The sequence below is a fragment of the Otolemur garnettii genome, unplaced genomic scaffold, assembly GCF_000181295.1.
Source record: "Otolemur garnettii isolate 467f Iridium unplaced genomic scaffold, OtoGar3 scaffold00162, whole genome shotgun sequence".
NCBI lineage: Eukaryota > Metazoa > Chordata > Mammalia > Primates > Galagidae > Otolemur > Otolemur garnettii.
In genome coordinates this window covers 69385-82255 of record NW_003852557.1, presented here as the reverse complement: position 1 = coordinate 82255, position 12871 = coordinate 69385, and the positions used below count along the sequence as shown (strand labels likewise).

The window sequence follows — 12871 nt, the reverse complement described above, 5'->3', positions numbered from 1 at the left end:
TAGGAAACTCTCTCATCACCCTTGGCTCCACCCTATACATTACCGGGAGCACAGAACCTTCCTGGGTTGCTAGGGGCATGAGTCAGTCTATACTCGGGGCACCTTGAAATAGGGCAAGGGTGGGGCAAAGGTGTGGCAAGCTGCTGTTTGGAAATATTTACCTGGATTTCTTTCCCTTGTATGTCATATCACCCTGCCCTCCTGAAGATGGCAGTGCAGCAAGGGTGCCCTTAGGGCAGAGATGTTCCAGAAGAAATGGAGACGCAAAAGGAGCTAGGTCGTGCATACCGACCTTCAAAGCTGAGGTCCTTGCTTCAGTAAAAATGCTCACCATGCAAGGGCCTTCTCCTCCTGCATGTTCTGGGCTGACATGGGGGCACCCCAGAGTAGGAGTGGAGTGGATTCTTCCCAGGGAAGGCATTAAGGTGCCAACCTCCCAGAACACCCTACGTGTATCTGCATGTAAGGAAAATGTGATGGCATAGCTTGTCTGGGCAGAAAGAGGCCAAGACAGCCCCGTCCCCCACATTTCCCACAGAAGTGGCAGAGGAAGGGTTCCAGAACTACACAAGGCTATAGGTGGGGAAGCTGGGGGGCCCTGGAGCCCTCTGGTGAATGCTGACAGGGGTGGACACCAGCAGCAACGAATCTTGCTGTGTGGAAAGATATCAGTAAATGGTACCCAGCAGGGCCAAGCATGAGCAAGAGAAGAAGCCCTCTCCCTTCTGATACCACCAGCTGGAGCTCTAGGGTGAAGGGGAGGCCAAAAATTAAAATTGACTGGAGAAACCCTAAATTCTTTTAAGAAAAACATTTCCAGACCATGCCACATGGAAAACGGTAATGGAAATGAAAATCAGTTATGGAAAATAAAAACATTCACACCTCTGACTTCATGGCCTATGAAGTTTGTGCCCACCTCAAAGGGATCCCACCGTTAGGAAACCCTGTAACCACCATTGCCTAAGAAATCAAAGGGTACAGACAGGCCTGGGGAGCCTACAGGAGAGGTGTGGAGATGGAACTTGCTTTTATTAGGCACCTACTATATGCCAGGCACAATGCCAAACATTATATACAGTAGAACCTCTGTAAGGAGAACACCCAAGGGACTGTAACAAACTGGTTACATCCCGAGGTGGCCAACAGAAGGAACTAGGCCTGCTGTACTGATAGGTACACGTGGTGCATGTCCAGTTTATGAAAATCAAGGTGGTGGCCAACATAGAGGGGTGGTTAACTAGGGAGGCAGAAATTATTGTTCCCATTTTGCAGATGAGAAAACTGTAGCACAAAGGGCAGTTTATTTTGTGGCGGCTGTAAAGACGAGCTCCTGAATAACTGCTGTGGGGCTTTAAACCCGAAGGTGGTGTTGGGAGCCATGGGCCGCCAGGGAAAGACTGGATTAATTAAAATGCGGGTTCTTGGAAAGAACTCAGGCAGGCGTGTGGCGGCCCCTGGTGGACTTGAGGAGAAAGGCAGCTCGGTGGCGCACACCTGCCTTGTGGATGGCCTTGGACTAGACTAAAGGAAGAGAGAAGCGGGAGGGGCAGGAGCTGCAGACCTGGCTGCCATGTTGTGTCGAGTCTGGACACCGGAGCTAAACCTAGTGACAGCCGTGGCTACTCCATGGCGGCCCGGTCAGTGGAGAGGCTTTCTGTAAAGACAGAGAAGGAAGGAAAGAAACCTTTACTAAGCGTTGTCTATATGCTCAGAAGAGAAACATGAAAAACAACGGTATGAACTTTAAAAATGGGCAAAGTAGGGACGCACAGTGGCACTCTGGGAGGCAGAGGCAAGCGTATCCCCTGAGCTCAGGAGTTGGAGACCAGCCCGAGCAAAAGCAAGACCCTGTTTTTAAAAGACAGAAAAAAATTTAGCCCAGTCTTGTGGCACATGCCTGTAGTCCCAGCTATTCAGGTGGCTGAGGCAGGAGAATTGCTTGAACCCAGAAGTTTGAGGTTGCTGTGACCTAGGCTAACTCATGGTAGCCTGGGTCAACCAAACAAGACTCTCAAAAACGGGGGGAGGGGCAAAGATACCATCCTTCTAGAAGGGATGCAAAGCCAAAGAAAATGGAGGTCATGGCGGAAAGATCAGAGTTTAATCCAACTCAAAGAATTATATGAAACAAAGCGTATCTCTTTGAAATGCTAAGGGGGAGAAGACCCCAGCAGGTCAAATGTGCACCAAGTAGCATAAAAACACATGTACATCAAGAAAGTGAAAAGACAATCCACCATTCAGCTGCCCTAAACACCCCGGGGCTTGGTACCAGAAAGTCAGGGGTAACCACTATACCCAGAGCCTCCTGAAATTATTCAAACCAGCCACTCTTAAACCTGCTTAGCCCACTTACCTGCCTCACCTATTCCTCCCATGAAATAAAGGCTCTTGCCCACGTTTCCCTGTCAGTGCTTCCCCACGTGGCCCTGCCTGGCATGGTGTGCCCCCTCCTCTTGGAAGCTGTGAGCCAGCAGCTGTCATTTCAATTTCAGCCATCTCCTGATGTGTTGGTCTCACCATACATGAATAATAATAAAACCTACATTTTACATACTTACCATCTGATTGGCAAAAATACAAAGCTTGACAACAGACTTTTTTGGTCAGGCTCTGGGGTGAGGCTCTGTACAACTTTTGTACATGGTTGGTGAGAACACAAACTGGTTAACTTTATGGGGGGAAACTTGGTAAGGTCTAACAAAATTACATGTGTGTGTGTTTGCTTGTTTGAGCAAAGTCTCACTTTGAGGCAGAGTCTCACTTGGTCGCCCTCGGTAGAGCAATGTGGCATCACAGCTCACCGCAACCTCAAATTCTTGGGCTCCAGCAATCCTCTTGCCTCGGCCTCCCAAGTAACTGGGACTACAGGCTTGCATCACAATGCCTGGCTATTTTAGAGACGGGGCCTCACTCTTACTCAGGCTGGTCTTGAACTCCTGAACTCAGGCAATCCACCCACCTCAGCCTCCCAGAGTGCTGAGATTACACACATGAGCCACCGTGCCCAGCTATGTTTGTTTTTTGACTCACCAACGTACTTCTAGGAACTTACCCAGAAAATACACCTCCAACAATAACAAAAAATACATAGGCACAAGATTATCAATGGAGCATTACTTATAATTACAAAATATCAAAAACATACTAAATGCCTTTACACATGTTGTTTGGAGAAGAACCTACAGAATACCTACACTATTGGGGAGGGGAGAGAGAAAGGTCTCTATAAGCTGATATGGAATGATTTTTAAAGTATACGGTCTAGGGAAAAAAGCAAAGCAGAAAAAGAACATGTAGTATCTTTTCTGTATGAAGGAAATAATAAGATAATACACATTTATCTGTTTAATTTTGTAAAGTATAAATATAAGAAGTATAAGCCAGAAACTAACGATATTAGTTTCCTACTGGGAGCAGATGGGAACAAAATGGATCAGGTGGAGGGGTTCAGTGACACTCCGAAAACTACAGAGTATCAATGTTCATTCTGAAGTGATGGACCTTGGGAAAAAACAAAACAAAAATCAATGTTCATGTGGCTCTGAGTCTATCTACAGAGCCATGTTAATGTTTTATGTATATGCTCCAAAAATAATAAATCAACAGGGATTGGGAAGAATCCTAATATACAGATAGAAACAATGACGCCAACTGTACTTCGAATGAGCAATTCTGAAACGCCTTTCTGTGTATTATAGAGTTGAGCAAAAAGTGTATGTATGAAAGATGTTAGGAGCCAGATTTCCTGCTGCTAGAGAAGAGAGTTACGGAATGGAATTAAAGAAAGGTAGGCCCAGGAACACCGGGGATGTCGGCAGCCACCAGAATAGGAGAGAGAGATTAAACAAATTCTCTCCCTCCGAGCCTCCGGAAGAAACCTGACTTACCAAGATCTTGACCTTGGTTTTTTAGCCTCTGTGAAGGAATAAATTTCTGGTATGTAAAAATAGAAAAAAAAAGAAAGAAGGGAGGGAGAGGAGAGAGAAAGAAAGAGGGAGAGAGGGCAGGAAATAGGAAAGGAAAGCGAGCTTGCAAGCTAGGGAGAGCCCTGTGGTATCACATGGAACTGGAAGAAGTGTCACTGTGTGGCCTTAAATACATGCGCACAAACAGGAAAAATAAGAAAGATTGATTTTAAAATACAGAAGTAGACATATGTGTTTCGGCGTGTGTGTGCACCTGCGTGTATGCATTCCTAGCTCTGTACACTCAAAGAGCCTAGAGGTAGTGTCATCTCCGTGAGTGATCACATCTGTTTCTTACCAAAAAGAACCAGGCTTCTTGGAGAAATGCCTGATTTGGGCTGGGCCAGAGCATCTTGATAGGCCAGAAAATAGGAAAATGCTGATAAAATGGAGGGGATATGTCAAAAGATATGGGAAACAGCTGTAAGGATAAAGTACTGAATATAGTCGGGACAAGTTAAGCATCAAAATAATGGTGATGATGGATTATGACTCTTTGAATAAAATAAGAATCCATAAATCCATTCTGATAAGTGAATAAATGAATGAATGAGAAGGAAAATTCTTTCTTACAGTACACTGCTGAATAATTAATTAGAAAATCACCCTTCTGTCATCATCACAGTAACAATTGATTCAAGGCCAAAATCATCCATGGGTGCCTAAAGCTAAAGGGTAAAGCTTGGGGGAGGAATGGGATATCTATGTGGTCTCACATATCTCCCCACAAATTACACATTAGCTTATTAATTACAAAGGGGAAAAGACTAACTTTGCAGTGGGAAAGGCTGAGAGTGACCACCTCACACAAGAGATTAAAGTCACCATCCCACCATGAGACAAACCCACGTGCCTCCTGATACACGCACCAAGACAGACCCCAAATCACTTGTTATTCCTGACCACAAGGCTTGATCTAAACGTAATCGTGAGGAAACATCAGACGAAAGCTACTGAAGGAAAACCAACAGAATTGCTGGCTGGGACTCTTCAAAAATTTCAAGGTCATGAGAAACAAAGGGTGAAGAACTGTACCAGATTAAAGAAATCAAAAAGACATAAAAATTAAATGCAAGGCATGATTCTGAATGGTATCTTGGACCAGAAAAAAAAAAAAGCTAAAAAAGGATATTGTTGGACTAATTGATGAAATGTGAGTATGGACAGTGTGGTTGAGCCAATGGTAGACGTCAATGTCAGATTTCCTGATTTTCATCATTATATCTTGGCTATGTAAAGGATATACTTTTTTTTTTTTTTGAGACAGAGCCTCAAGCTGTCCCCCTGGGTAGAGTGCCGTGGCATTACAGCTCACAGCAACCTCCAACTCCTGGGCTCAAGCGAGTCTCCTGCCTCTGCCTCCCAAGTAGCTGGACCACAGGCGCCCGCCACAGTGCCTGGCCATTTTTTGGTTGCAGCCATCATTGTTGTTTGGTGGGCCCGGGCTGGGGATTTGAACCTGCCACCTTAGGTGTACGTGGCTGGCGCCTTAGCTGGTTGAGCTATAGGCGCCGAGCCAAGGATATACTTGATATTAGAAAATACAGTTTGAGATTTTTACTGGTAAAGGAGCATCGTGTCTATAACTTACACCGAAATGGTTTGGGATGGGGGAGATGTGTGTGTTATACATTCACATACATATATACACACAAAGAAAGAGAGAGAGAAAGTAAATGTGGCAAAATGTTATGAATTGGTAAAAGGCATAAGGCATGTTCTTCTAACATTTTATAAATCTGAAACTATAAACAAATGAAAAACTGCCCCCATAGGCATACATACAAAATCTAACGCACAGTCTGGGCCTGGTGGCTCACGCCTGTAATCCCAGCACTCTGGGAGGCTGAGGTCAGGAGTTCTAGACCAGCTTGCGCAAGAGCAAGACCCCATGTCTCCTAAAAAAAAAAAAAAAAGAAAGAAAATGGGCATTGTGGTGGGCACCTGTAGTCCCAGCTACTCTTAACTCTGGAGGCTGAGGCAAGAGGATCATCTTGAGCCCAGGGGTTTGAGGTTGCTGTGAGGGACGAGATGGCACTCTACCCAGGGTGACAGAGAGAGACTCTATCTCAAACAAACAAAAAAGCTAATGCACAAAAAGGCCCACTAAGGGCCCAGCATAATGAGAAAAGACTCTCACACGCCAAAGCCTGAGTGGCAGTCAACTGACTCCCCAGCAAGCACCTTGCCTTTTTCCTTGTAAAATGGGCCCTGGCTTTTAGTACCATTTGATTTTTTAATATTTGATTTAGAAAATTAAAATTAATTTTAAAAGAGTGTCCTCAAACAAGAAAAAAGTGAATGTTGTGCAGTGAACGTGTGAATGAATGAATCAGGGAGTCAGTGAACAGGGGAGTGAGTGAACGGACAGAGCCGGTGAGGGAAGTGGCAGTGTGCTGAGGCCCCCTCCGAGGGCCAACAGTTGGTCCTGGCAGCTCCAGGGCCCCACCCACTCAGGCCAGAGGTTCTGGATGCCTCTTTTTATGGCTGACCACACCTGGCAGCCAGGCTGGCCAAAGTCTGCTTTCTTTCCTATTTTCAGGCAGCCAGGTCAGCAGGTCCCTGCTACTTCCTCCTCTCTGCTGCCTCACCTGCCTCCATTCCTTGTAGGAAGACGGCATCATTGTCAGCCTGGCAGCCAAGTGACCCAGGGCTCATGCCAGGCCTGTGCTGGGATGGCCATGTGACTTTCGGTAAGCATTTCACTTCCTTAGGCCTCAGTCTCCCCATTTGCTCCTTAAGCAGTTTGGCCATATCAGGATTTCTTTTCTTTCCTTTTTTTTTTTTTGAAGAGACAGAGTCTTACTTTATCACCCTCGGCAGAGTGCTGTGGCATCACAGCTCACAGCAACCTCGAACTCCTGGGCTTAGGTGATTCTCCTCCCTCAGACTCCCGAGTAGCTGGGACGACCGACAGGCGCCCACCACAACACCCGGCTATTTTTTTGTTTACAGTTTGGCTGGGGTCTGGTTTGAACCCGCCACCCTCAGTTATGGGACCCACGCCCTACGCACTGAGCCGCAGGCGCCGCCCCATATCAGTATTTCTTAACCTTCCTGACTGAACATTAAAATCAGCTGGGGACCTTGTAAAAAGTTCCAGGGCCCATACTGCACTCCAGACCAACTAAATCAGTCTCTGTCGAGTGGGACCTAGGTACCCCACAGTTTTTAAAATTTCCCAGGTTATTGCAACACACAGCCAAGTTTGAAAGCCTGTGGGCTGTCATCTCCATGGCTCCCTCCAGCACTTTCACACTGAGGTCTTCTGTCACTAGAGGGTTAAATGAAACATGAGAGTCACTGGAACATCTGGGTCCCTATACCTTTTCCTATCTTCCCAGGCAGCCCTATAGACCAAGGACTTTGACCAGCCCCACCCAACCCTTGTTGAACCTTCTAGTCCAGCCCATGCCCGTTCCATTTTGATGTTTAGGATCAAGAATCCAGGATCCTCACCAAGGCAGCCTCCCCAGGTATGGCCAGGGTCTTCCTGCCTCCTGTCACGCACAACTGTGGAGGAAGGGGTTGGGAGAAAAGGGAGAGAGAATTGGAGACGAAAGGGAGTCTGTTCAGTTCCAGAAATGGTTTGGTTTTTCTAGCCCCTTATGTAGTAGCTGCTAACCTTTCCAAGGAGGGCCTGATCCCCACCTAGGGCCTGGCTGTACCGCTCAGGCTCCCCTACCAGTGAACACACTTTGAGTAAAAAACCTTGAAGTTCAGGACCTTCCCGCACAAGGCTTGCAGTACACCTCAGGTCACTTATCTATGAATAATAAAAATGTCCCTGCCCTATCCTACAGCACTGATGACAAGAACATACTGTTTCACTGCAGCTGGTTGTGCCGAGGCTTTAGAAAGTGCTTATTTGGTTGGGAGCTTGTGTGTAAAGGCGAGTGGAGCTGCTGACTACAGAGCTGACCCATGGCTGAAACTGAACAGGATGTTGGGGAGAAGCTGGCAGGTGAGTCTGGAGGCCCTGTTCCCAACACAGTCCTCAAAGGAGGGTGGAGTGCGGCTGGGGAAGGCTGGTACCCTTGTGGCCAGCAGGGTCCGTGGCTCCCCTACTTTGCAGTGTGGTGTAGTCAAGAGCAGAGCTACTGGACCTGGGGTCCTTTCAGGGAGAAGCAAGTACCAGTCGCTATAATGTTAAGAGTGGGGAGCAATTCCCGGCGTTTGCTATGCCGGGAGTAGTCAGGCCTTCCCTGCACCTTCTCATGTCTTCCAGTCCTGTGAGGCAGACCTTACTAACCCCATTTTCTAGATCAGAGAAGTTACCCAACTTGCCCAATGTATCACTGCTGCTAAATGTCAGAGGAAAGATTCAGGTCCACATCTGCCTGTCTTTAAAGGCCTGCTTTCTGCCCTACGAGGCCCTGTCCATCCACAGAGGGATCTGACATACTAATTGGAGAGTAAACTGCTTTTGAATTTGGTGAACAAGGCTGGGAAAATTCTGGTGCTGAGTGTTGGTTAACGGAGGCAGGAGGGCCTCGTTTCAGGTCTGGTACTGGCATCCCAGGAGGGCTGGGCCTAGGATATCCCAGGGGTGGCCTAGGAGAGGGGCCACAGCGCTGAGCCACTTGGAGGGCTGGGAGTTGAAGGACAAAGATCTCTGCAGGTCCCTGAGAACTAGGGCAAGGGACATTATTCCTATCCTGGGAGGGGACTGATTTAGATGGATGGTCTCATTTCTGGGAAAGCATTTGGCAGGGTGGCACAAGCCGGCCTGACTTCATGAGCCTCTGATCAATGCGATTGTCTCAGGCTTGTTCTGAGGTCGCTGACTTGAAATGTGTCATAATTTTGGCTTTGGATTTGTTCTGTAAGTGGACTCAGATGGGACGATGGAGCACATGCCTGGGGTTGGGAGTTGGAGCTTCTGCTCATGCATATGGTCTTCACACCCAGACCAGTCCCACCACTGCGGCAACCCTCCGCCACAGTTCCTCATTGCTGTGATGGGTGCACAGTGCCACAGCATGCTGAGGGCAACTGCAGGGAAGGAGTGGGGACCTCTCGCCCACCCCATCCAGGTAGCTGGCAAGGTCAGGTGGGGAGGTCGAAATCCCTTGGGGGGCACCATCTGCCCTGGGGGAGATTATCTTCATCCTTATTTTCCTTTTGCACTCGGCTCCACAGTGTAGCCAGCCCTGGTCACATCCAGGTCCCACCATTAACTAACTTGAGCAAGTCACTTCACCTTCAGCCTCAATTTTCTTATCTGAAAAAGGAAATAACAACGTCCACACCTCATAGGATTGAGGAGAGTGAGGGTTTTTGTTTTTTCCTTTTCCAAAATGCAAGTCTCATTATGACAGCGTCCTGCTAAAGAATAATGGCTGGGCAGTCTAGGATAAAGACCAAAACCTTTCCTCTAGACCAGTCACGTCCAGAAATGTAATGCAAGCCACATATGTGTGTAGTAGCCACATTTTAAAAATAGGTGAAATCAATGTTCCTAATATACTTCACGCAATGTATCAATATATAATTGGTATGAAAAATGAGACACTTTTTCCTACTGCCTTTGAAACCCAGTTAGAGCCTGTCTCATGTCACGTTACCAAGGACTACCTCAGTGGACAGCACAGAGCTACCACTCATATTCCCACCTCATCTCACTGTCCCTCCTACAGGGTGTCTGCTGACACTGTTCCTGCCCTGTGGAAAGCTCTTCTCCCTCTGGACCTAGTTGAGCTGCTTCATCCTCACCAACCTTCAGGGAAGCTTTCCTTGACCCCTTTACGTGCTTTCATGCCACTGTGTACTTCACCTTCACACCTGCCACGGTTGTCATTTCCCACTTACTAACATGTCTCCTCCACTGGCCTATAAATTCCAGGATAGACTTCTTTGGGGTTTTTGGATCATTTCCCCCAGTGCCTGGTGCAGAGGTTTCCAACGTGTGTCCAGTGGGTATTTTAAGAAACAGAGGTATAAAAAGCCTGGCATATGCTAAGTGCTCTGTAAATATTCACTCCCTTCCCATCGTCTGGGTGAGAAAATTTCTCCGTATAAAGGGAGCTTTCTAACCGTGTAACTCTGCGAGACAACTGAAGACACAAAGCACAGGGAGCTGAAAATATTTAAGCAGAGACGTGAGCTGACCACAGATTATAAATATTTCTTCCCCGGATCACACAGCATTTAAAAATACTGTCTCCGCTCCTTTTCATGATAAAGAAGATTGCTCTTCCAGACGGAAAATAATTGCTGCCCTTTCCTGACTTGCTTTTTCCCTAAAGAGAAGGTGGGCATCATTGTCTTTTGCATGGCACAGAGCCAGACACTGAGGCGCTGCTGCTTCTCAACTTTCTCAATTCTTTCCCAGGTGAATATAAACAAGAAGGCACAAATCCACACTTGTCGACTGACCCAGGTGATAATGCCAAACCTGACGATATCTGTCTAAGTGAGGATTCAGCCCCTAGACCATGTTGTGAACCCAAACTTCAAATTTTGGTATCCTCCAAATGGATCCTTAGTCCATACTGCTCCTTCTCAGGACAGTTGTTAGACTCGCACTCAATGCCATTATCTGAAAAGATAAGTGCATTACCTTATTTCTCAGAGTCCACCTCTCTCACTGCTGGGGTGACTTACATAAGGGCCCAAGGCCATGCAGATATCCCTTGAAGCTTCCAGATAACTGGCAAGGTATAAACAACTGCTATGACTTGCCTAGAGGTAATGCATTTAAATGTCCACTGTGTAGTTTATTTTAAATCCTTGGCAGGCTTCAAAATGCAAGCTGTTTATTGGATTCACTGGGGCAGACATCCTACAGCTTGCCCAGGACTCCAAGAAGCCTCAGCTAATGAAAAATGTACATGTATTCTTCCAAAGCTCTACATTTACTTAGGAAAATTGCTCAGATTTTGGGATTATCTATGCTATATAATGCTGAAGATCTTTAATGAGTATTTCTTTTTTTACAAAACATATTTGAATTTATGGATAATCTAGAGCTGGTACTTAAAGTCAGAATTCAGAACCTCAAAGAAAATGACTTCATTGAAATTGAACTGAAAAGACAAGAGCTGAGTTATCAAAACCTACTGAAAGTAAGTTGCTGCGAACTGGGGATTAACCCAGAGCAAGTGGAGAAGATCAGAAAACTACCAAACACACTGCTCAGAAAGGTAGGGTCGTTAAGCTTCTAAATGCAGAATTTTGGTGGGTAAAATTATGTTCTGTGGAACCAATCATTTAACTCTTGCATTTCCTATATGAAAACAAAATTAAAAGACACTGGAAATTCTGACTGCAAAATGGCCAAATATAGTAGCTAGGTCATTTTCAATCTGGTGCTTTTAGAGATTTGCACACCCAATCCATAAACCCTTTAAAAGCCTCTGAATGGTTAAGTGACTACCCCAACTTTAGACGCTAGTTCCATCTGGGTATGGCAGGTTACCCTGTAATCCCAGAACTTTGGAGGCTAAAGTGGGAAGATCACTGAGGTAGGAGTTTGACATCAGCCTAGGCAACATAGACTATCTACAAAAAACTAGACAAAGTAGCTGGTAAGCTGTTGCATGCCTGGAGATGCCTGTAGTCCCAGCTGCTAGGTAGGTGTGGGCAGAAGGATTGCTTAAGCCCAGGAATTCAAGGTTGTAGCAAGCTATGATGATGCCACTGTACCCCAGCCAGGTAACAGAGCAAGATACTTGCTCTTAAAAACAGAACACCCCCACCCTCTGTAAACCAAACCATACCTTGCCTTAAAGTCTCTTCTAGAAAAATCCAACGAGAAGTTAGCATTCTCTAGTCTCAACTGCTAACAGGTTACCATGGATAGAGAAAGAAAACACAATATAGAAATATCTTCAGAGTTTAGGCAAGAACCCAAGATACCTGCCCATGTTAATCCTTTTTTAATAGCTTCACAAGTTATTTACTTACAAACCGTTGTATTTCTTTTCCACATCAAGGACAAAGACATTCAAAGACTACAGAACTTTCAGGAAGTGGAACTCATTTTAACGAGAAGTGGAAGCACTGAATTAACAGACCACATGCCATCTCTGATCGAGAAGCCCTGCTACAACAGCAATGCTGCGAAAATGACTTACTAAGTCATCTCAGGGAAAAACTGGAAGCGTTGTGTAAATTATGAAATCTGGATGCACAGAACCACTTTGGCTGACATTATGTTTCAACTGTGGAAAACTATTTCATTTCCTCTTCTCCAATTTCTCTGGACTGAGAAGAGTTAAGTTCAAAGTGTTGTGAGAAATGCTATAAGAGGAATTTGTATGGTACCTAGAGCAAGTTTGTATTGTAGAATTGCACCCCAATCCTGACCAGGGGTCGTCAGGCCCTGTGGGATTCAGGTAGAACAAATGGCCAGGCCCCCTTATGTGAACCTCACATGGGTAGGGTGAGCAGAGGCTGGGAAAGCCAGGGCCCAGTGGGCAACACTGCCTCAAACCGTGCTCTCCATTCAAGAAGCATCTCATACTGTCACTTCCAGTTTACACTTTTTAACTCATGATGGCCTCCTATGGTAGAATTCATAAAAGTGGCATGACTTCTGTGACGTAAATATCTTGGAGGCTATTTTTAACAGATCACTTACAAAACAGCCATGGCTCAGCTGGCACCACTGAACTCTATTAAATAAGGAAAAACAAAAACAAAAACCACCACCAAGTTGGTACCCTCAGAAGTACCTGCTCAAAGGTGGCTGTCATCACATCCCATGCTAGGTTGCTCCCTAGCACACTACCTAGAATCCTTCTCAGTTTTCTTGATAACTTCTAATTAATAACTGCTTATACCTTGCTACCAAAAACTCGTCACCTGACCCAGACTAGCCACTTCTATTGACACCAGCATCCCTTTGCAAATCTGTTCCTTAAAGACTATGAAGTCATCTCCATCCTTATGAAAGA

At 45.9% G+C, this 12871-nt stretch overlaps 1 protein-coding gene across 1 annotated transcript; it reads left to right on the top strand.

The window, feature by feature from the left end:
- The first annotated feature begins 7895 nt into the window (after window positions 1–7895).
- On the top strand, window positions 7896–12052 carry LOC111728489 (ankyrin repeat domain-containing protein 40-like). Its single transcript, XM_023519211.1, has 3 exons — window positions 7896–7935; window positions 10956–11116; window positions 11909–12052. Exons 1-3 carry the CDS (start codon window positions 7896–7898, stop codon window positions 12050–12052), a joined length of 345 nt encoding a protein of 114 aa, XP_023374979.1.
- The last annotated feature ends 819 nt before the right edge of the window (window positions 12053–12871 follow it).

What these genes read in the sequence shown, in the direction of transcription:
- LOC111728489 (XM_023519211.1), top strand. Translation starts at nt 7,896, where the DNA reads ATGGCTGAAACTGAACAGGATGTTGGGGAGAAGCTGGCAG. An exon ending in TGTTGGGGAGAAGCTGGCAG is followed by an intron (nt 7,936 to 10,955) that starts GTGAGTCTGGAG and finishes TGGTACTTAAAG; the next exon opens with TCAGAATTCAGAACCTCAAA. An exon ending in CAAACACACTGCTCAGAAAG is followed by an intron (nt 11,117 to 11,908) that starts GTAGGGTCGTTA and finishes TTCCACATCAAG; the next exon opens with GACAAAGACATTCAAAGACT.